This window comes from Microtus pennsylvanicus, chromosome 5 (genome assembly GCF_037038515.1).
Source record: "Microtus pennsylvanicus isolate mMicPen1 chromosome 5, mMicPen1.hap1, whole genome shotgun sequence".
Lineage (NCBI taxonomy): Eukaryota > Metazoa > Chordata > Mammalia > Rodentia > Cricetidae > Microtus > Microtus pennsylvanicus.
The window spans coordinates 91,432,853-91,453,397 of record NC_134583.1 but is presented as its reverse complement, the minus strand read 5'-3'; the positions used below and the strand labels follow the sequence as shown (position 1 = coordinate 91,453,397).

The window sequence follows — 20,545 nt, the reverse complement described above, 5'->3', positions numbered from 1 at the left end:
TGCAGAGGGCTGGCTGCAGGGAGCTGGCTGCAGTGGACTAGCTGCAGGGAGCTGGCTGCAGTGGGCTAGCTGCAGGGGGCCAGCTGCAGTGGGCTAGCTGCAGGGAGCTGGCTGCAGTGGGCTGGCTGCAGGGGGCTGGCTGCAGTGGGCTAGCTGCAGGGAGCTGGCTGCAGTGGGCTAGCTGCAGGGGGCTGGCTGCAGGGGGCTGGTTGCAGAGAGCTGACTACAGGGGGCCAGCTGCAGAGGATGGCTTCAGGGGGCCAGCTGCACCAGTGCTGGACAGACTGTGGAGGGACAGAGTCTCAGAGGTGCCCTGCTCTAAGCCACAAGACTTTTCACACAAAGCTCCAGACCTTTGAAGGAAAGGAAGAAGAGAGGGAGGAACTTCCCATCAGGAGTGAACTGTAGAGGGCCTCCTTCAGCAGCTCTGACTGTGAGTGGTCGCGCTGAAAGTGACGGTGACATTTTACGGTAACTGCTTTCTGTTTGCCAGAGTTCTAACATTACCTTCCAGAATGAGTTCTTCTCCTTTCGAACTCTGTAAATCCAAATTCTGTTGGCAAAGAAAGATGCAGAAATAAAGAGTGACTTCTCAGCTGGGTGTGGTGGCTCACACCTGTATCCCAACTGTCAGAATGCTGAGGCAGGAGGATTTCCACAACCTCAAAGCTAGCCTGGGCTACATAGTGAGCTCCGGCCAGCTATAGAGTGAGACACTGTCTCAAAAAGAGGAGAGCGCAAAATCGCTGTGCTGGCTGGTTCTATGTCTACTTGACACAGGAGAGAGTCGTCAGAGAGAAAGGCGCCTCTATAAGAAAATATCTCCATGAGATTGGGGTGCAGCAGGCAAACTTGTAGTGCATTTTCCTTATTAGTGATTAACTGGGGGGGAGGGCGGCCCATTGTGGGTGGTGCCATCCCCAGGGTGGTAGTCCTGGGTTCTGTAAGAAAGCAGACTGAGGAAGCTATAAGGAACAAGCCAGTAATCAGTACCCTTCCATGGCCTCTGTATCAGCTCCTGCCTCCAAGATCCTGCCCTGTTTCAGGTCCTGTCCTGATTTCTTTCAGTGATGACCAGTGCTGTGGAAGTTAAGCCAAAGAGACCCTTTCCTCCACGTATTGCTTTGGTCATGGTGTTTCACCACAGCAATAGTAACCCTGATTAAGACGGGCTCACTGGGGGAGGGTGCCTGCCATCCAGCTGAACAACCAAGTTCTACTCCCAGGATCTCTCTGATGGAAGGAGAGAACAGAATCCCACAAGTTATCCTCTCACCTTGTGCATGTGTTCTCTCTCTCTCTCTCTCTCTCTCTCTCTCTCTCTCTCTCTCTCACTTAGATGGAATTTTTTTTTTAATATTTATTTATTTATTTAGTATACTATATTCTCTGTGTGTATGTCTGCAGGCCAGAAGAGGGCACCAGACCTCATTACAGATGGTTGTGAGCCACCATGTGGTTGCTGGGAATTGAACTCAGAACCTTTGGAAGAGCAGGCAATGCTCTTAACCATTGAGCCATCTCTCCAGCCCCTTAGATGGAATTTTAAAACAAATTTATTAATTAAATAAAACATAAAACAAAAGCAAAAGTCTGGCTGCTTCCATTACCACATCTAGAGAGGAGAGCACAAAGAGCTGCTTGGAGTAGGGACGGGGCCAGTAGTCTGCTTGGCTCGGGCCAGCAATAGCCACTGTGCACCGACTGTGAGCAGAACACAGGGCATCAGGATGAGGACAGCAGACAGACAGAATCTCTACTAACCCCAGGCCAGGTGACAAGGGGACCTGGGGCTGCAGGGGGAGGGAACAAGGCTGTCAACGGTCAAATCAACAATGAGGCACAGACCCCGGTTGGGTCCAGGCTCCTGTGTTGAAATCCCAGCTTCCCTACTCGATGACTCTGAGGGTCAGGGTGACTTTCTAATGCCCATTTAGCTCAGTGCCTGGCAGAAGGTAGATGTTAGTTATGGCTGTTGCTGCTATGACTAATGACACTCAGAGAGAGGGGGAGGAAGCCGTGTAGGAGTTGCCTTTGGGCTGGGTCTTGAAGGCAGTGAGGATTCCAGCAGGTGGTGACAGAAAGCAGAGGGGTAGAGAGGCAAGACAACCGAGATGGAGAATTCCCTGAGGCCAGGCCTTGGGAGTGGCACTGGGTACAACCGTCAGATTGCAAACATGAAGATGTCACACATGCCGGGCACTGCCCCTGGTGCTGAGCATGTCCCCGCACTGATGTTCACAGATACCTGGAAATGCAGCTGAGGGAAAAGCTCAGAGGCCTGTTCCTTCGTCCAATACTTAACAAGCTTCTGCTGTCTAGGCCCTCGGAGCAGTGAACTGGGAAGCAGGCAGTATTGAGTAAATATATAAAGAAGGCCACTTCACACCGCGACGAAGCCACACCCTTCGTGACAGGGCAAGTGACTCTGGGTGATCAGGAAAGATCGTCTACGGGGGTGTGCAGGTGGATAAGTGGCATTGATGGCCAAGAGGTAGAAATAGTCCTGAGAACGCCTGGGCTGAGGGAAAGCAAGAGAAAGGCCTAGACAGGCACATACACCTTCCAGCGGCAGGGCACTGAGGCCAGGAAGGGATGGACCAGGTGAGGTCAGGGAAGCACATGGAGGTAGGGTCCTGTGAGGGCTTGAGTTGAATCCTCGGTGCTGTAGGAAGCCCAGGAGGATTTGAAATGACTAAGGTAATGCCACCCTGTTCTGACGCCATTTTGTGTCTGCTTGGACAGTTCCCAGGCCTCTACCCCCTCCCCACACAGTCATGTCTGCCTTGGCAACACATTTAAGATTTTTATGGCCTTGACTTGTAGTCCAGATGTATTAGCAAAATAATTGGTAGGTTGTGTCTCAAATAACTACCATGTTCTGCCAGGAATGAACATTGCAAGGTTACTCTGACCCTCATCTCACTTTGATGTATCGTTGTGGGTTTTGCCATTAAAAAACTCTCTATCTCTGGAGTTGGGCACCAAGAGACTTTTCAGAGGCACAGGCCTGCTCTTGGTCTGGCCATCAATAAAAAGGACTGAAAACTCTTAACTGACTTAGTGTTATTGTCAATAACTATCTTGCATGGATCAGTACAGAGATGCGACATGGCCTGGTGTATGTATTCATAAAGAGCCGTGCCAGGGCTGGGAATGAAGTTCAGCTGGTAGAGAGACTGCCTGCTGTATTAATTAATAACTTCTCTGCTGCTGTGGCCAGACACTGTGACTGGAAACAACTAACGGAAGAGTTCGTCTTCTGCCAGACTCTATCCTGGTGGGAAGCACAGCAGCAAGTGGCAGGCAGAGACAGGAGCAGGAAGCTGAGAGCCCCATCTTCATATGCAAACACACAGCCGAGAGTAAACTGGACGTTACACTCTCAAAGCCCTCCAGAAGGGTTACACCACCTAAACATCTTGGGGGCCAAATCAAATGCTTATGGGGAGCAGTTCTCATTCAAACCACCATACCTAACATACAGGAAGCCGTGGATCAAACCCTAGTACCCCATACACTAGGTGTAGTGGTGTATACCTGTAGTGCCCGCACTTGGGAAATAGAGGCAGAAGGATCATCCTCCACTAACCACATAATAAGTTTAAGGCTACATAAGACCTTGCTTCCCCCCACCCCCCAAAAAATTATTCCAGCTATTGTGGGGAAACCAGGATTCAAAGCAACACTAACTGGACTGAACTAGAGCACTACAGTGGTTTGAAAGAAAATGGCCCCCAAAGGGAGAGACACTATTAGGAGGTGTGGCCTTGTTGGAATAGGTGTGGCCTTGTTGGAGGAAGTGTGTCACTATGTAAGCAGGCTTTGAGGTCTCATGTATACTCAAGATACTGCCCAGTATCTTAGACAACTTCCTGTTGCCTGCAAGATGTAGGACTCTCAGCTACTTCTCCAGCACCTTGTCTGCCTGCACACCTCCATGTCCCACCATGATGATAATGGACTAAACCTCTAAACTATAAGCTGCCACCTCAGTTACATAATTTCCTTTATAAAAGCTGCTGTGGTCATGATTCTTTTCACAGGAATAGAAACCCTAAGACAAGCACCAAGGAAGCCATCCCCATATGCTTTCAGGCCAGCTCTCAGATCTGCTCTGGCCTGAGCGACAGTCCCAGGCTGCTGACAATTGTCTCTTCCCTGACTGCGGCAGCTCTGTTTCCAGTCTCAGGAACTGAGGAATGCATGTCTTCATATTTCCTGGCACTCTGGGTCCACCCAGAGAAAGACCCACCAGGAACTTCAGAGGAAAGTAAATTACAGTCAGTTCTGGCTGTTTTCCTGACTTTTTACAAGGTTCCATTAAGTTCAGTGCATAAGTGCATTGAGCTACGTTTGCTCGCTCGTATGACGCTGGGTACACTCAGAGCTGTGCTCTGCAGCTGGGTCCCCCAGGGAGACTGCTGGGCTGAGTAGCCAGGCCCCCATTTCAAAGCCTGTTTCTTCCCTAACTGTGGAAGGAATCTCTGATAAATCTGTTCTCCAGAAACCACAAGGTAGAGTAAATGTTCCCCATAGCCTTCCTGGATCTGCCGGATCAAAGGTTTTCCCAGGAGTTCAGACTCGGGGTAAGTGAAAGGCAGCAGTTAAGGTCTTCCTAATCTTTATCAATCCAAGCACTTGGGAGGCAGAAGCGGGGGACTCTCTGTAAGCTCCAGCCCAGTCAGCCTGGTTTTCATAGTGAGCTCCAAGCCAGCTAAGACCGCATACAGAGACCCTGTCTCAAAAAGGAGGAGAAAGAGGAAGAAGAAGAGGAATCATGTGAGCTAGTCTTTGGCAGAGGAGCATTCTAGAAATATTAACCCATAGTTTGTTTTTTTTAATTATTTTCCTTTCTTCTCTTAGCTCTGCCAGAGACAGCCTAGCAGCCCCCAGGGCAGTACTGTGAAAGAACAAGGCGATGAAAGGGGAAGACTTTTCCTGGATTTTACAATTCAGACGCCAGGCCTCTGGTGCACGGAAAAACTGCCAGGTGCCAGCTGTGCATAAGAGGCGGCCTCGGAGCCTCAGCACATTCCCAGCCGGAGGGCTGGGCGTGGCAAAGCAAGAGTTACCGTGACCCATTGCCTTCTGTCTGTTCAAGTGCGGGCAGGAAAAGGAGCTAAAAACAATACAGAGAAGGGGTTCACTGGAAGTGGAAGTGGAGAAAATAAAAGGACAAAGGACAATGTCTTACAAATATGATCAAAATACAAATATGGATTGCTGCCCGTGGTGACTCACTCGGGGAGGCAGAGGCAGGTGCATCACTATGAGTTCCAGGCCAGTCAAGGCTACCTTTGCATATTAGCTCCTATCTCAAAAAAATTTTTAATTAATTTTAAAGTTAAGAAAATAAAAATATATACATGTACATTTGAGGACTACTGAGAACTCAAGAGCAATGGCAATGGGTTTTTGATCCTACTGCACGTACTAGCTTTGGGAGAGCCTAGGCAGTTTGGATGCTCACCTTACTAGACCTGGATGGAGGTGGGTGGTCCTTGGACTTCCCACAGGTCAGGGAACCCTGATTGTTCTTCGGGATGATGAGGGAGGGAGACTTGATCGGGGAAGGGGGAGGGAAATGGGAGGCGGTGGCGGGGAGGAGGCAGAAATCTTTAATAAATAAATAAATAAATTTAAAAAAAAGAATTCTTAATTCTTTGTTGTAGTTTATTTACTTAGGGGAGAACATTTGTCACGTGTACCTGTGCATACTTACACATGCCATAGCATACATATGGAGCTCAGAGGACAATCTGTAGGGTTCTATTCTCTCATTCCACCTTCTGGATGCCAGGGATTGAACTCAGGTCTTCATACTTGACAGCAAGCACGCTTACCTGATGAGCCATCTTGCCAGCCCCTCAAGCTGATTTTTGTGATCACCAGGCATCAGCAAGTCTCAACATGGTCAGGGGTAAAATGCCTCTGCTGAAATATTACTCCATAGAAAGCAGAGCTTTGTTTTTGTTGAGTTTATTATTTTTTAATTTTTTAAAAAAGATTTGTTTATTAATGTATTATATGTATGAGTGCTCTGTCTTCATGCACACCAGAAGAAGGAACCTGATCCCATGACACATAATTGTGGGCCACCACATGTTTGCTGGGAATTGAACTCGGGACCTCTGGAAGAGCAGTCAAGGGCTCTTAACCACTGAGCTGTCTCCCTAGCCAGAGTTTATTATTTATTTTTAAATAAGCATCTTTTACATGGAAATTATTTCTAAGACTTTTCAGTCATATAAATGATCCCTAAAATGTTCATTTTTGTTATTTATCTACCTGCTTAATTGACAAGTTTTAAATGTATATGTTCATGGGGTACATTATCTTATGTTGAAGAAAGATTAAATTGAACTTATTAGCCTATCTGTGAATCCGTTTTATTGCCCAACACATTTGTATCAATAAGGGCACAAAAGTTTGAAGTCCTGGAAGCTTGCTCCAGACAGCTTCTCGAGTCCATTTCTCATTGGGTGCTGCTTGGCCACACATTCAGTGAGATTCTGACAAGATGACCAAAGCATTGTCATTACAAATACTGAGAAAAGAGAGGTTGTTCTCAGCTGAGAACAGCAGTTCAGATCTGTAATCACATCCCAGAGGAAACTGAGGCAGAAGAATCATGAATTTGATGCTAAACAGAGCAACTTACCTTTGATGTCTTCTATATAGGACAGAGAAAGACATCCGTGAAATGAAATCTCATCGATATGGCTGCCTAAACAAGACCTGAACAATGACAACACCAGTCGGCAAGCCAGCGTGAATGGGGAAATCTCACAGGACCCCACCCTTAGGTGAAGAGCTATAGGCAACCAATAACTACTGAGAAAGATGTAATCTTTCCAGAGATGAGGCCCTGATTGGCTGTCCAATACCACATGGTCAGACTTTAAAATGTATACAAACATGCAGCATTAAGAGAACTCAACAGGTTGTATTTATCTACTTGTTTATATATGTATATGTAAAAATAATAAAGAGAAGGAAGCTGTGAGGGGGTGGAATGGGACACAGAAGGAGCTTAAGAAGAGATTCAGGGGAGATGATATAACTACAGTACATTTATATGAAACTAAAAATAAGAAATTTAATTCAAATTGGGTTTTTTCTTTTTTTTTTGGTTTTGATTTTGCTTTTTCAAGGCAGGGTTTCTTAGTAGCTATGGAACTCACTCTGTAGACCAGGCTGGTCTCGAACTCACAGAGATCCGCCTGCCTCTGCCTCCCAAGTGCTGGGATTAAAGGCGTGCGCCACCACTCTCCAGCTAAATCATTTTCTAAAATCTTTTGAAAGAGGTATTTTAATTCCATCCTACTAGACCCACTGGGATATTTATTTTTAAGGAGACAAAGTGCAATATTTCATCTGGTAAGTTAACCTTGTAGGTCACCAGGGAAGGCATTTACTGAATTCTTATATCTTCAGAACTAAGATACACTCTTTTTATTGTTATTTCTTTATATAGAGTAAATCAGGGGTCTGGGATATGGCTCAGTTAGTAGAGTACTTGCCTAATGTGCACAAAACCATGAGTGTAACCCCTCAACAACACATCAATTAGGAGTTCTGGGGGAAGATCAAGGTCATTCGTGGCTACCTAATGAGTTCAAGGACAGCCCGAGCTACATGAGATCCTATCTCAAAGTAAAAATTAAATTAAATTAAAAACAGTGCAACTTAGTAATTGCCAAAAATTTGCCTTTTGCAGTATGTTTGATTTTGAGAAAATTTGTTTATTTACTAGCTATTTATGTAACATTTAATATATCAGACTATAACCAAAGAAACCAAAGAACAATTAGATAAATATGCAAACCATTGAATAAACACTTGTGTTTTTATACATATTCGTGTGTGTTCTGACTTTTGTTTGTTTTCATTGGCATGATTTTACGGACACTTAGTTCCAGGCCCCAGTACAGATTAGGAGCAGCCAGACTGCTGAGCACCCAGGCAAGGCTAGACATGATAGAAAAAGAAAGTGATGTGAGGACCGCAGAAGGTGACAAGGACACATTCAGGACCAGTCTGCTTGGCTGGTGACCAACGTCAAGTGTGTTCTGGTGACAGGTGACATCAAGTCCCAGATGCAACAGAAAGTTAAGAAGTTAGGCACCACCCCAGGGAATGCTCCCCAAGATGACCAGGATCAAATTTATACCCCCCCCCCACTTAGCACAAGGAAAGCGTGAGAATGAAATCATATCTTGGGGCTGGTGAAATGGCTCAGAAGGTAAAGGCACTTTCCTCCAGGCCTGACGACCTGAGGTCAATCCCCAGGACCCACATGATGATCCCACAAGCTGTCCTCTGACCTCCATACAAATGCCATGTCATGCGCATGTGTGCACACACGCACACATTCACACATGCACACATTCACACACATTACATTTTAATTATGTTTTATCTTTTTTAGCAATATAATAAACTATGTTTTCAATTATATGTTATATATTGTATAATACACAATGCACATATGCCATATATGTGTTATATATAAAATACATAAACATAAGAACATAACTATTAGTTAGAAAAATACCAAAATATAAGTAATAGATGATAGATTAGATTGGATAGAAGAAGGGAAATGCTGTTGTATTTGGGGAGCACCTCTCTTGAGGGCCCTGAATCACCTAGTACATGGTGATGGACTAAAATTGCTTGGCAAGGTGTCTGGATGTCTAGAGCATCAGTCTGTTGGCTAGGGACGCAGCTTTGGAGCCTCACTGATTCCTCTGTGCGAGACATCAACTGGTCCTTTGACTTTGGAGTTTAAAAGAACCTATGATCTGCACCCACCCCCTTTGTATAGATGGCAGCTAGAGCCTTGCTGGGCCGCTCAGTCAATCAGCAATAGAACCTGGTGCTGGTCCACATCCGCCACCACATCAGCTTGTCTTCCCTGTGATGACCAGCTGAGAGCAGAACTTTTGTAACCCACAGTCCACACTGGAAACAGAGAAACCTTAGCAGCGGCTATTCAAATCTATGAGTGGATACAAGCTCAGAGCAAGGAAGGTGGTAGCGGGCAGACAGGCACAGAAGGCAGAGCCCAAATGACTCACTACAGAAGAAAGAACCTGCAAAGGTCAGCAACAGAGCAAGCAAACATCCTGGGAAAGGCCAACAAGTGAGTTGAGTTGTGCTTCTGTCAACCTCCAAATCCTCAGGGTAAGCCTGTAGAAGGGAAGGGAAGCAGTTCCCTCCCTGCAGAACAGAGAGTCCCAGAAGTTTCGTCCTCCACACCCCTCAAAGGGAACTTAGTCCCAAATGAAGAACCTGCTGGTTCTGCTGGGACACCCTTGGTTTAGAAAGGTGCATCCCCAGCTCTCACCCTCTGCCCTACCTTTCCATCCCCAAACTTCAGTTCAGTCACACCTCGTGGAGACAGTTCCTGCCTAGCTGGGAGCCAAGAAAGCATTCATATATGAAATAAATCAAAGCCTGCCTCCACCCTCCCCAAAGCCCTTGGCTCCAGGAACAGAGACAGCCAAGACATTTCATGCCTGAGTACACTCGGCAGCCTGAGGGTGTTGTCTGATTACAAGATGCCACTCTGCAGCCTTGAAGGACACATGTGTGCTGAACAGACGTTTGCAGGATGAATGACAAGCTACAACAATGGCCAAGACCTTCTGATGGTCAGAACAGTGGACGCCTCAGCATGACAACATCTTTTCTTTCCTTCCCAGCTTCCCAGCCTCAACCACCACTTCCAATATCTATTTTGCTGTTGGAAGAGATGGGCTTCCAGGCTGGAGAGAGCCAGCTCCAACAGGGGCCTGTCTAAACCCAGGCATGTCCCATACAGAAAGAGTCCACAGAGCAGAAAATAAAAACAGTGTGGCTCGTTAGGGCAGGAAAACTAGAAATTAGTACCCATCAACAAGGTACTGACAAATTAAATCATAGCAGAGTCATACAATCTGACATTCTACAGCATAAAAGAAGATCACATGTGTTTCAAAGTAGCAAGATTTTAATGGGTAAGATACTTGCTGTGCAATCAATTGTCAAGAACTGAGTTCAGGTCTGCAGTGCTAAAGCCAGGCATAGTGGCACACATGGAGAACGCAAGCATTGGGCAGGAGGAATCAAGGGGACCCATGGGACTCATGATCCAGCCAGTCCAGACTAAATGATGAGCTCCAGGTTCAGTGAGAGACCCTGTCTCAAAATATAAAGTGTAGCCTGGTATGGTACCACACACCTTTAACCTGATCACTCAATGGGTGGATCTCTGAGTTCAAGGACAACCTGATCTACTTACTGAGTTCCAGACCAACCAGGACTCTATAGAGACCCTATATCAAAAACCAAGGTGAAGAGAGACAGTGGAAGGCAGCAGTTGTGAATCTCTGACCTCTAAACACGCCCACACTGGCTAGCACACCTACATGCGCGTGTGTGCGCATACACACACACACACACACACACACACACACAATTTCAGGAGACATAGCATTAAATGGAAAAAGTAAGATCAGAAGTTCAAGGCAAGCCTCGGTTATACAGAAAGTTCCAGGTCAATCTGGGCTGCGTGAGACCTTGTCTTAAAAAACAGATAAACAGTGAGGCAATCAAGAGACTCAGCAGAATAAGCTACTTGCCATACAAGCGTGATGACCTGAGTTCAATCCCTGGAACCATGTAAAGGTGGAAGGAGAGGGCCCAGCCCCACAAAGCTGTCCTCTGACCTCTGCACGTGGGCCCTGTGGCACATTTACACACAATAAAGACAAGTAAACGTCAGAAAAATTAAACAAGCGAAGAAGAAATGCACGGTTCTCACAAGAAGTCCAAGGGGGCACAAACTTTTTGAAGGAAATTGCACTGGGTTCCACCTCATTGCAGGTAGACTTTAAACTTTAAATTGCACCGCATCTCCATGCAACTGTATCATAGGTGAACTGAGCTATGGTTAGCTACTTGAATTCTGTCATCTAGATAAATATTCACGATTATAATTTAGAGATCTCCTTCAGAGTTTTAGAGTCAGTGAGATGGAGGAAACATGACCATTATTTTAGGTCCCCTAAAAGCTCAAAGGATCTCGACATCATCACTGCTGAACAAAACATCCAAATCCTTAAAAGGAGCCAAGCCCCTCCTAGGAGGGTTCTAGATCAATGCAGGGACCAGCTTTGGGGCAGAAGACAACCAAATCCTCAAAGGGAGCCAAGCCCTTCCTAGGAGGGTTCCAGATGGATGCAGGGACCAGCTTTGGGGCAGAAGACAACCAATTCCTCAAAGGGAGCCAAGCCCTTCCTAGGAGGGTTCTAGATTGATGCAGGGACCAGCTTTGGGGCAGAAGACAACTAAATCCTCAAAGGGAGACAAGCCCTTCCTAGGAGGGTTCTAGATCGATGCAGGGATCAACTTTGGGGCAGAAGACAACCAAATCCTCAAAGGGAGCCAAGCCCTTCCTAGGAGGGTTCTAGATCAGTGCAGGGATCAGCTTTGGGGCAGAAGAAAATGAATCAAACTCATGAGGGAAAATCTGCTGTTGGACAGCTATTTCCTGAGCAGTCACAGAGCTAGCCACTGGGAGAGGAGCCAGAGACTCTACAACTTGCCCCCCAGTTGACCTCATGAGCTGACCTGTGGTCTGACCAGTCCTTCCGTGGCTGACTGGGCTCAGAATGGCCCACCCAAGAACTCCAACCTGCTTTCTGGGCCGTGCTGGGACTTGTTCTCCAGCTTCTGCTTTTGGGGATCGACTAAGCGTTGAAGCCAGGGGATAAACATCTGGTCTTAGGCAATATCTCCTGGCAGTACCTGGTGGAGGGCACTGTTGACTTCACCCCTCCCTCCTGCCATTGCCACAAAATTCATAAGTGAGAAAAAGGAAAGGGCTCACTAGGGGACACTGAACATGGCCCGACAACCTGGCACCCACATACATACTCACATGTTATCCACATACACCCTGCATGGTATGGGGGAGGGGCCAGGTGACTTAGGAACTTAAGAATCCAAATACCCATATGAAGTATCCAGGCCCATCAGTCCCCTCAGGCTGTGGATGAAGCTCCTCCTGACCTTTTCCGAACTCAGGCCCAAAGCATATCACTGCGGACGGCTCCTAGCTCAGATCTCAAAGTTCTCCATCAATCTAATGACCAGGGCTCTCCAAAGCCAGTCACAGCCAATGCAGGAACTAAGGAAGGTAGAGGGACCAGTAGGATATATACCAATCCAATACTGCCTTCACAGTGTTAGTAACCAAGTGGCTTCTCTTTCCCAAGGAGGTTGTCTTCGCATGGTATACCTGCCCCCGGTGCAGCCAGAGATGGCAGCCCCCCTACACCCCGCCCCGTGCTAAGCAGGCTTAGGACTTAGCCTGGAAATCAAGGGGTGGGAGTGTCTTAGGGATGGTTCTGGAATTTAAGAAGCTTAACTCTCAGAACCTTGAATGACACACCCCTGCAGAGGTTCAGAGAAGGAGTTTCACAGATCCCAGGGCAAGAAAAAGGCCCACTCCCACCAAGCAGGGCTCTCCCCAGGGCCAGGATAAAAGAACCTATCTGGTACTTTTGATGGTAGCACTCTGGGGACCATAACCTCAACGTCAACCTCAAACCTGTGTCCCCCGAGTCTGAACAAAGCCATGGCCCAGGAACAACACTGCCCTTTCATGATCTGAGCCAGAGACCCAGTCAGAAAGGAAGCGTGAAATGGGGGGAAGAAGACCCCATAAATGAACTTGGAAGAAGGGAGCTGGAGCAGGGGACAGATAGAGAAAAGCAACAGGAACTAACACAGCATCCAGACCATCTTGAAGACCCTATAACTTAAGCCTGCATGCAGATGTCCACAGAGGGTGCAAACTACGGTCTTTCACGTGTGTGTGTGTGTGTGTGTGTGTGTGTGTGTGTGTGTGTGTGTGTTATGAATATGAATGTTTGTGTGTGTGTGTGTTATGAATATGAATGTTTGTGTGTGTGTGTGTTATGAATATGAATGTTTGTGTGTGTGTGTGTTATGAATATGAATGTTTGTGTGTGTGTGTGTGTGTGTGTGTGTTATGAATATGAATGTGTGTGTGTTATGAATATGAATGTTTGTGTGTGTTATGAATATGAATGTTTGTGTGTGGTGGAGGCCAGAGGCAGCATCAGGTGTCCTCCTCTGTCACTCCCCATCTCCTTTTCCAGACTGAGCCTCTCACTGACTCCGAATCTGGCCCATTTGGCTTGAAGGACTTGTCAGCAAGCTTTCAGGCTCCCCTTGTCTCCATCTCCCCAGAGCTGGGATTCCAGACACACCCAGCTTTTTGTACGGATGCTTGACAGCCAGCTTAGCTCCTATGCATGCACAGTAGACAGTGTACCCACTGAGCCATCTCCCCAGCTCAGGACATTCGTTTTAAAGACACCTTGATGGCATCTACACCATTCTGTGCATAGTCAGAATGTACTGAGTAGCCATGCCACAGGTCCAGGAAGGCTTCCCTGTTTAATAGCTGGCTTGGGATTTGGAGATGGGAAAATATATAGAGACAATCTCACTCTAGGACTCAAAGACAGAGACAGAAATGCTCTTTTGTGCTAGGGTCAGACCAGAGACTCAGAAGTAAGCCAAGCCAATAGTTAGAACTGAACTAATGGACAGGACAGCTCAGGAACAATGGAAAAGTGCATCCTAATGGCCCAGGGCCATTGGGAAAGAGGCAAACCAAAATGCCCACAACTTTAAATCCCCTTCCTGTTGTGTCATTAGACGCAAACAGCCCTGGGGAGGGTGGGACCTTAAGCAAGGCAGTGTGCTCTGTAGCAGGGGCAGATGCCATAGTTAACTTAGAAGCTGAAGGCTCTGGGCTGACCACACTCCTCACAGCCACTATGCAGGAAGTTCATGAGGGGGTCTTTAAATGCCTCTCCGGGTCTTTCCCCAATTCCCAGGCCTACTACAACACTGTAGGTAGTGGGCATCTATTGTCTAAGTGGATGGATGAACATTTGAGACAATCTGAAATCTGAAAGGATTTGTGGAAATGGAGAATGGCCAGGGAGTGCAAGCTGGGAAGCAAAGAGACTGGAAAGGTCTGGATTTCAACCAGGCTAGGTTATATGCTGAGATGTAGTGAAATAAAAGAGTAAACACTGAGCATTGCCTTGGGAAGCAAGCAGGCTAAGGTGAAAGCCTGGGAACTGCAAACACTTAAGAACTGTCAACATCAAGAAAGAATAGCCAAGGAAGGAAAACAGGAAGGTGAAGAGTGTGGGAGGGCCTGGGAGAGAATGGAGGGAGAGGGAGGAGGCTATAGGGCAAAGGCCAGGAAGAGGCCAAGTCAGATAAAGACTAAAGGTGCCCCTCAAATGGCCATCAGAAGGACAGGACTCAAGGACTGCTCCGGGTAGGAACAGACCAAGCCCCATCTGGGGCCTGGGTCTCTGATGTATGCTGTGGAGAAGTCTCCATTTGTCCACATCTGCTGTGTACAAGATCTAACCTCACCAATGATGCCCAATAATCATGACCTTTGCAGCGTCAAGTCTCGCCACTTTCCTTGGAGGGAGGCCGTAGAAGGATCCCAGTGACATTTTAGAGCCCTAGATCTCTGTCCTTCCCGGTAATTGAGGAAGGGCTTCCAGCCTCTGGTTCACCAAGGATGGCAAGTCTACAGTTGCTTCCTGGAACCCAGTGTGCCCAGCGCTTGACTTCAAAAAGAGGACACAGATGCCAGGTGGTGGTGGCGCATGCCTTTAATCCCAGCACTCCGGAGGCAAAGGCAGGTGGATCTCCGTGAGTTCAAGGCCAGCCTGGTCTACAGAGCTAGTTCCAGGAGAGGCTCCAAAGCAACATCGAAAACCTGTCTCAGAAAAAAATATATATATATACAGGTGTCCAGATTCCCATGACCTCTGACTTGAGTTCCCCACACTGCCTGTAAATCCCACAAGTGGTCTGTTGTGTGAGCTCAGTTTCAATGGGAACAGAAACTGGGTTTAAGAAAAGAAATTATTTACTTATTCCACAGAGAAGATAACAAAGTAAATAACGCAATATCCTAAGTGGTACCCAGTCCCTGCCCCCGGCCTCTTATGTGCTTCCTGGATCATATAAAAAGCCACCTGATGCCCCCACACACTCACACACACTACGACACCTAACCCACAGCCAGAGACAGCCAGAGCCTCCTGGACTCCGCCATGAAGGTCGCCGTCCTCACAATCGCTGTTGCCATGCTGACCGTCTGCAGCAGCTCGGGTAAGGGCCGAGGGTCCCTTCCCCAAGGGCGAAAGGAGGTGGCCAGTCCTTCTGTGGCTGCCTGGAGGGCCTGAACATGGTGACGCTCCGAAAGCTTGAATCTGATGGCCAACAGCCTTTATGATCTTGGGGAAAGCATTGAGCTGTTAGAAAGCCTAGAATCACACCTTCCAAATCCTGAACCTCTGCACTCCAGGGGCCAGGAAAACATGAATGGGGGATGGGGAGTGCCCATCTAGACCAGCATGTCTGCCCAAAAGTGAAGTAGGGATAAGGAGCCCGTTGAAGCCCAGACTAGGACTGGCTCAAGATGCCAAGAGCTCCAGGTTGGGGGGTGTCCCCACCCAACTCTGGCAGTCAGTCTGGAAGGGGAAGTACAGAGACTCTTGCCCTCAAACCCAAGGCAAAGTCTCTTGTTCTGGGAGGAAAGGAATATTCCAGAAAGAGATCTTCCCTTTGGGAAGCTGCCAATCCCGGGTGGAGTTTTCTAAACATTCTGTCCTCTGGAAAAGGGATTAGAGGTCTCTGGATAGTTGTTGCTATCACTGTGAAGAACGGAAGAGAAATGAGAGGGAGGAGGGAAGAGACGGAAGGATGAAGGGAGCAAGGGAGAATGGGCCAATCTCTCTCCCTCCAGGCATTTTGTGCTTCGGGAATGGGGTTGGGAAAACTTCTCCCTCCATCAGCTTTCCCGACTGCCCTCTGATAAGTCTGTATTATTTCTCTAAAAACCAAACCCCAATTAATGTACTTGGAAAGGTTCACAATGCCCGTGGATACAGGTTTTATGACTAAGGGAATTCAGACCCCAAATCAAGGGGAAGTAGGAACGGTTGTTTTAACCTAACACTTTTATTTGTTTTCAGGGGAAATGACATCATTTTTGATTATTAATTAGGTAACAGTGCTAATTACTATAGAAGTGGGTGGCTAAACTGGCAGGCTATTCGCATATCAACATGTTCACATATTAAAACTCTGGCTGGAAACCAGTTAATGCTCTGTGCAATGTGCTAGTCACTGTCCCCAACCATTTTGCACACTATCCCTTTCATTTTCGTAACAACCCAGTGAAGTAGAAATACTGCTCCCATTTTACAGATTAAAAAACTGAGCCACTGGAAAATGAAACACCCTGCTGGTGACGCTATGGAGAGAGTTTAAGTTGTAGTGAGCATTGTTTTGGTTTTGAGACGGGGCCTCTTTTTGGTCTGAATCCACAGGCATCCTGCCTTAGTCTCCCCAGTGTCATGGGTTATGTGACAAATGTGAGCTGCCATACCCAGCTGGAGTGGATATTTGGAATAGGAGCAGGGTCCTGAGTCAGAGCAGTGAGGCCAAATTTGCCCACAATGCAGAAAATTCCGGGGCAGGAAATTTGAACTAGGTCAGAAGACAGAGGGAAGCAGGGTAGGAAATCGTGTTCCCAGGAGTAGGCACTGAAGCAGACAGCACAATCCACACAGCACTGCTGTTGCGGGGAACATGGTGAGGTGAGAGGCTTGTCTGCAAACTGACTGTGCCGTCAGACTAGAATGCATGCGTACCTTCATCTTCCAGGCCAGGTCTGGGGACGACGCGAGGCTGGCACAAGGACTGTGTCGCATGCCCTCGGTAACACGTGGCACAGACCACCATTAGCCATGGGCCAGGAGCATTCTGGTAGAAAGCAAGGCTCCCAGAGGCCTCCTCCCAGGCCCCACGCCACAGCAAAAGCCAGACAGGCAGCTTCTGTTACCGGCTCTGTCTAGAATGATGACAGAAACAATGGCCAACCCAAGCCAGGAATCCAAAGGCAGCTCAGGAAAGCCAAAAGCTGGCTGTAACCTAGAAAGTGCTCACACGGTGCCAGGTTTCCACGCTTGGAGCCTCACCAGCTCTTACATTCTCCTCCATCACCCAAAGGCTGCTATCTGTTGCTGCCCAGACTGACTGGTCCAGTGGGGCACTGGCCAGCCTTTGGAGAAGAAGCTGAATCCATGCACTTTCTTTTGCCTGCACTCCAGCTTCTTCAGATGTCTGCCCAGGGTTTCTTCAAGCCCTTGAGAGCCTCTTCATGGACCCAGAGTCCAGATATAAGGAAGTCCTGGAGTTTTACAGCCCCAGCTCAGAACTTATAGATGCAGGAATCCAGCTGAAGAAACTGGTGGATACCCTCCCGGAGGAGACCAGAAAGAATATCCTGAAGCTCTCGGTATGCAACACCCGTCACCACATTGCTTCTGAGTGGTTCCCCAACTACAGTTTCATACCACATGGGGGTTACAAGGCTAATGGATATCCCTGTGGTGTCCCTTGCTTTCTTTTTGCTGTGTGTGCGTGCGTGTTGTTGTTATTGCTGTTGTTTGGGGGAAGGTCTCTCAGAGCTAGCCTCACTGTCCTCAAACTCCTGGGGTCAACTGTTGTTCTTACCTCAGCCCCCCAGTAGCTCGAACTATGAGCTTGTACCAGCACACTCAGCTCCACTGACTTTTTTCCCAAAAACTGTATTTATTCAGTGTGAATGTGTAGGTGTATGTTGCACTGTGAAGGTCATAGGACAATCTTTAAGGAATTAGTCCTCTCCTTCCACAAATGTGGGTCCTGTGGATCACACTCAGGGGGTCGAGTTTGATGGCAGGAGCATTTACAGCTAAGCCACTTTGCCTGCTCTTTTAAGGCCTTTTTGGGAAGCCATCCAAGGCCTCTACCCTGAGAACCTTGCAGAACTTACTGTAGCTTTTGCCTCTGTTAAATCTGTATATGCCATCTACTTCTGGGGTTCACTCACCGTTATGTGGGGGTTTTGTTTCTTTATTCTAGGATAAAATCCTAACAAGCCCTCGGTGTAATAAAGGCCTACAATTCTAAAGCTCAGCAGACTTCAAAGATATCCCCCTGCTAAGAGCCACCATTGTTGCCCTGTACGCCCTTGACCTCCCCACACCTGTCCTGCCTTCCTCCCCGCAATAAACTGCAAGCATCTCATTGGGCCTGTGTGCACTGGTCTTTTCATCCACCTGCTGGAGCCAGAGGTTGGTCCCGGAATGAGTGACGTGAACCAGAACTAAGGGAGGGCAACTGAGGCCTGCCCTGGAACCACACAAGAAAGCCCAGAAGGCCTCTTTCCTCGAGGCTTCAGCTGCTTACCATCAGTGGAGTGCAAAGCCCTCTAGCTAGGTCCTACCGTCTGTCCAGCACTCTAACCCAGCTTATCCCACAGACCTGGGATACCACCTCTCCGTCCCCAAGTCTGGTCCCAGATGTTACTGGATTCCATCTCCATCCTCTAGGCTATCCTGGTCCAGCCAGGAGCCTGGTGGGTATCCCGTAGCCCTTCCTTGTCCAATCAGCTGAGGAGACCTGTGGAGTCATTCACTCCCTCCATACTTACAGACCACACCATCATCCCGGGCTCCTGCAAACCCAAAGGCCCCTTTACAGGTTCCCAGCCGACTTACTGCTAAGCAATTCAGTGACCACACACCTACCACAGGGAGTTTAATCACGTGTAAAGTCTCAGCAGTGCCCACGCACACTCGATCCTTCAAAGCATACAGCACACTGACCATAAATGTTCAAGTTCAGCACAAGGCCCATACCAGCCCTTGTCTCCCTCTGCTAAGGCACCCCACCCCCAAGCCCTTAGCTTCTAAAGCCAAGCCCCACCTCAGGACCTTTGTACAGGCCAAACAAAATCAGCAGCCCAAATAGATATTGTTGTGTCATTTAGAATTTGTCCTAATATCAGCGAGACCCCACTGGAGCCGGGCTACACCATCCGAAGAAGTTAACGAGTGTGCAAAAGGCCTGTAGAAATAGGCAGGGCTGAGGCAGGGGACACCTGAACAAGGAGGCTGTGGGAGGGAATGCCGGCCAAGCAGCCCAGCCCTCCCTGGAAACTACGCTACGTGGGCGAGCGCGGGCCACGCCTGCTTCGTGCGTCACCACCACGAGGGGGCAGTGTAGTCCACGCTGTGTAATCTGGAACTCCTACCCAGCCCCAGCGCATTGGCCTTTGGGTGGAGCCGAAGATGAGACGTTCGTTCTCTAGCATTGATCTGGAATCATTTCGTCTGACTTCCAAACTTTGATTTGGGAGAGGTTTTTTTTAAATCAGAATTCTGAGGAAAAAAACCCCGGGGAAAGCACATGAACGGTGTGGCGCAGTTGAACCCTGCCAGTGACCGGTCGGTAATTAATTTGGAATTAGCAGTAATTCCACTCCCAGAAGACCTTATAGGCCGTCCTAACGGAGCTAGACTGTGAGATGGCTCCGAAGACAGAGAGGACCCAGAAGCAGAACTAAGCTACCTCCACCTGCCTGGTTTTAAAATTCCACAGCAGAAACTGCAACCTTACAACCTTCCTCGCTTGCTTACGTTTGGCAGGCATTAACGGTATCTCTTTCATTTCTCACACAACCCAGAGCTCAGGCCCGTCTCCCGTCCTGCTGCTGGTAGAACCTCCCACTCAGGAATCTAGAGGGGCAGTAAATTAGAGACAGCGATGAGAAAGTCCACCGTACCCTATGTGTGTACACAAGCCACCACACCTGCTTGTTCATTGCCTGCCACGGAGGAGGGGCCGGGGCTGTAAAAATTCCAGGGCAGGTCAGGGGGGATTGGCGATCCCAAAAGAGATTATTTGTGACAAGTAGGGACCTGGTGGGGACCTGCCCCACTCCCTCGCTCTCAAGGCCCCAGAGTCTTCTGCGTCCGGGTCATTCTAAGATGCATACCTTCGCCTCCATCCACCTAGGTGGGTATTATTCAAATGGATACGCTCCAAGGTCATAAAAAGTTCTGAATTATAACTACCTAGTCACCGCCAGGGAAATATTTACCTCGCACAAACACAGTGCAGTTGACTGGGGATAAAGGAAGTGGGAGTATATTGCAGTGGGTTTCTGCCTTAAGAGGATTTTGGAGATGCATAAGAATGTGTAAAATTAACCCAGAGAAATGTACAGTACCTTAGGTTCTTCGAACACAGAATACAGGGTAGGGAAGGTGGTGCATCTGAGAAAGTATGCAAACTCAAGGACCCAAGGGCCAACCCCTGATACCAGCACCCATGTAAACAGCTGTGCAAGGACCCAAGTGCCACCCCCGACACCAGTACCCATGTAAACAGCTGTGCATGTGGAATTGACTTTTGACAAATACACGCGCACTCACGCACGCACACACACACACACATACACACACACACACACACACGGCAGAATGCAAGAATGAACTGACTACAACCACAGAAAGAGTGGATTATCTGCACAGTGCATATGAAATTAGAGGAAAGTAGGAACTGCCTTTGGTTTTTATTATTTGTT

General features: G+C 47.9%; 1 protein-coding gene across 1 annotated transcript; it reads left to right on the top strand.

Annotated features, from left to right (window-relative positions):
* Window positions 1-15,176: 15,176 nt before the first annotated feature.
* Scgb1a1 (secretoglobin family 1A member 1) lies at window positions 15,177-18,084 on the top strand. The gene is made up of 3 exons (XM_075974974.1): window positions 15,177-15,234; window positions 17,241-17,428; window positions 18,037-18,084. The coding sequence occupies exons 1-3, from the start codon at window positions 15,177-15,179 to the stop codon at window positions 18,082-18,084; spliced, it is 294 nt and encodes a 97-aa protein (XP_075831089.1).
* The last annotated feature ends 2,461 nt before the right edge of the window (window positions 18,085-20,545 follow it).

Excerpts from the sequence above, each read along its gene's own strand:
- Scgb1a1 (XM_075974974.1), top strand. The coding sequence starts at position 15,177 with ATGAAGGTCGCCGTCCTCACAATCGCTGTTGCCATGCTGACCGTCTGC. Across the intron at positions 15,235-17,240 it reads GACCGTCTGCAGCAGCTCGG|CTTCTTCAGATGTCTGCCCA; the intron begins GTAAGGGCCGAG and ends CCTGCACTCCAG. Across the intron at positions 17,429-18,036 it reads AGAATATCCTGAAGCTCTCG|GATAAAATCCTAACAAGCCC; the intron begins GTATGCAACACC and ends TCTTTATTCTAG.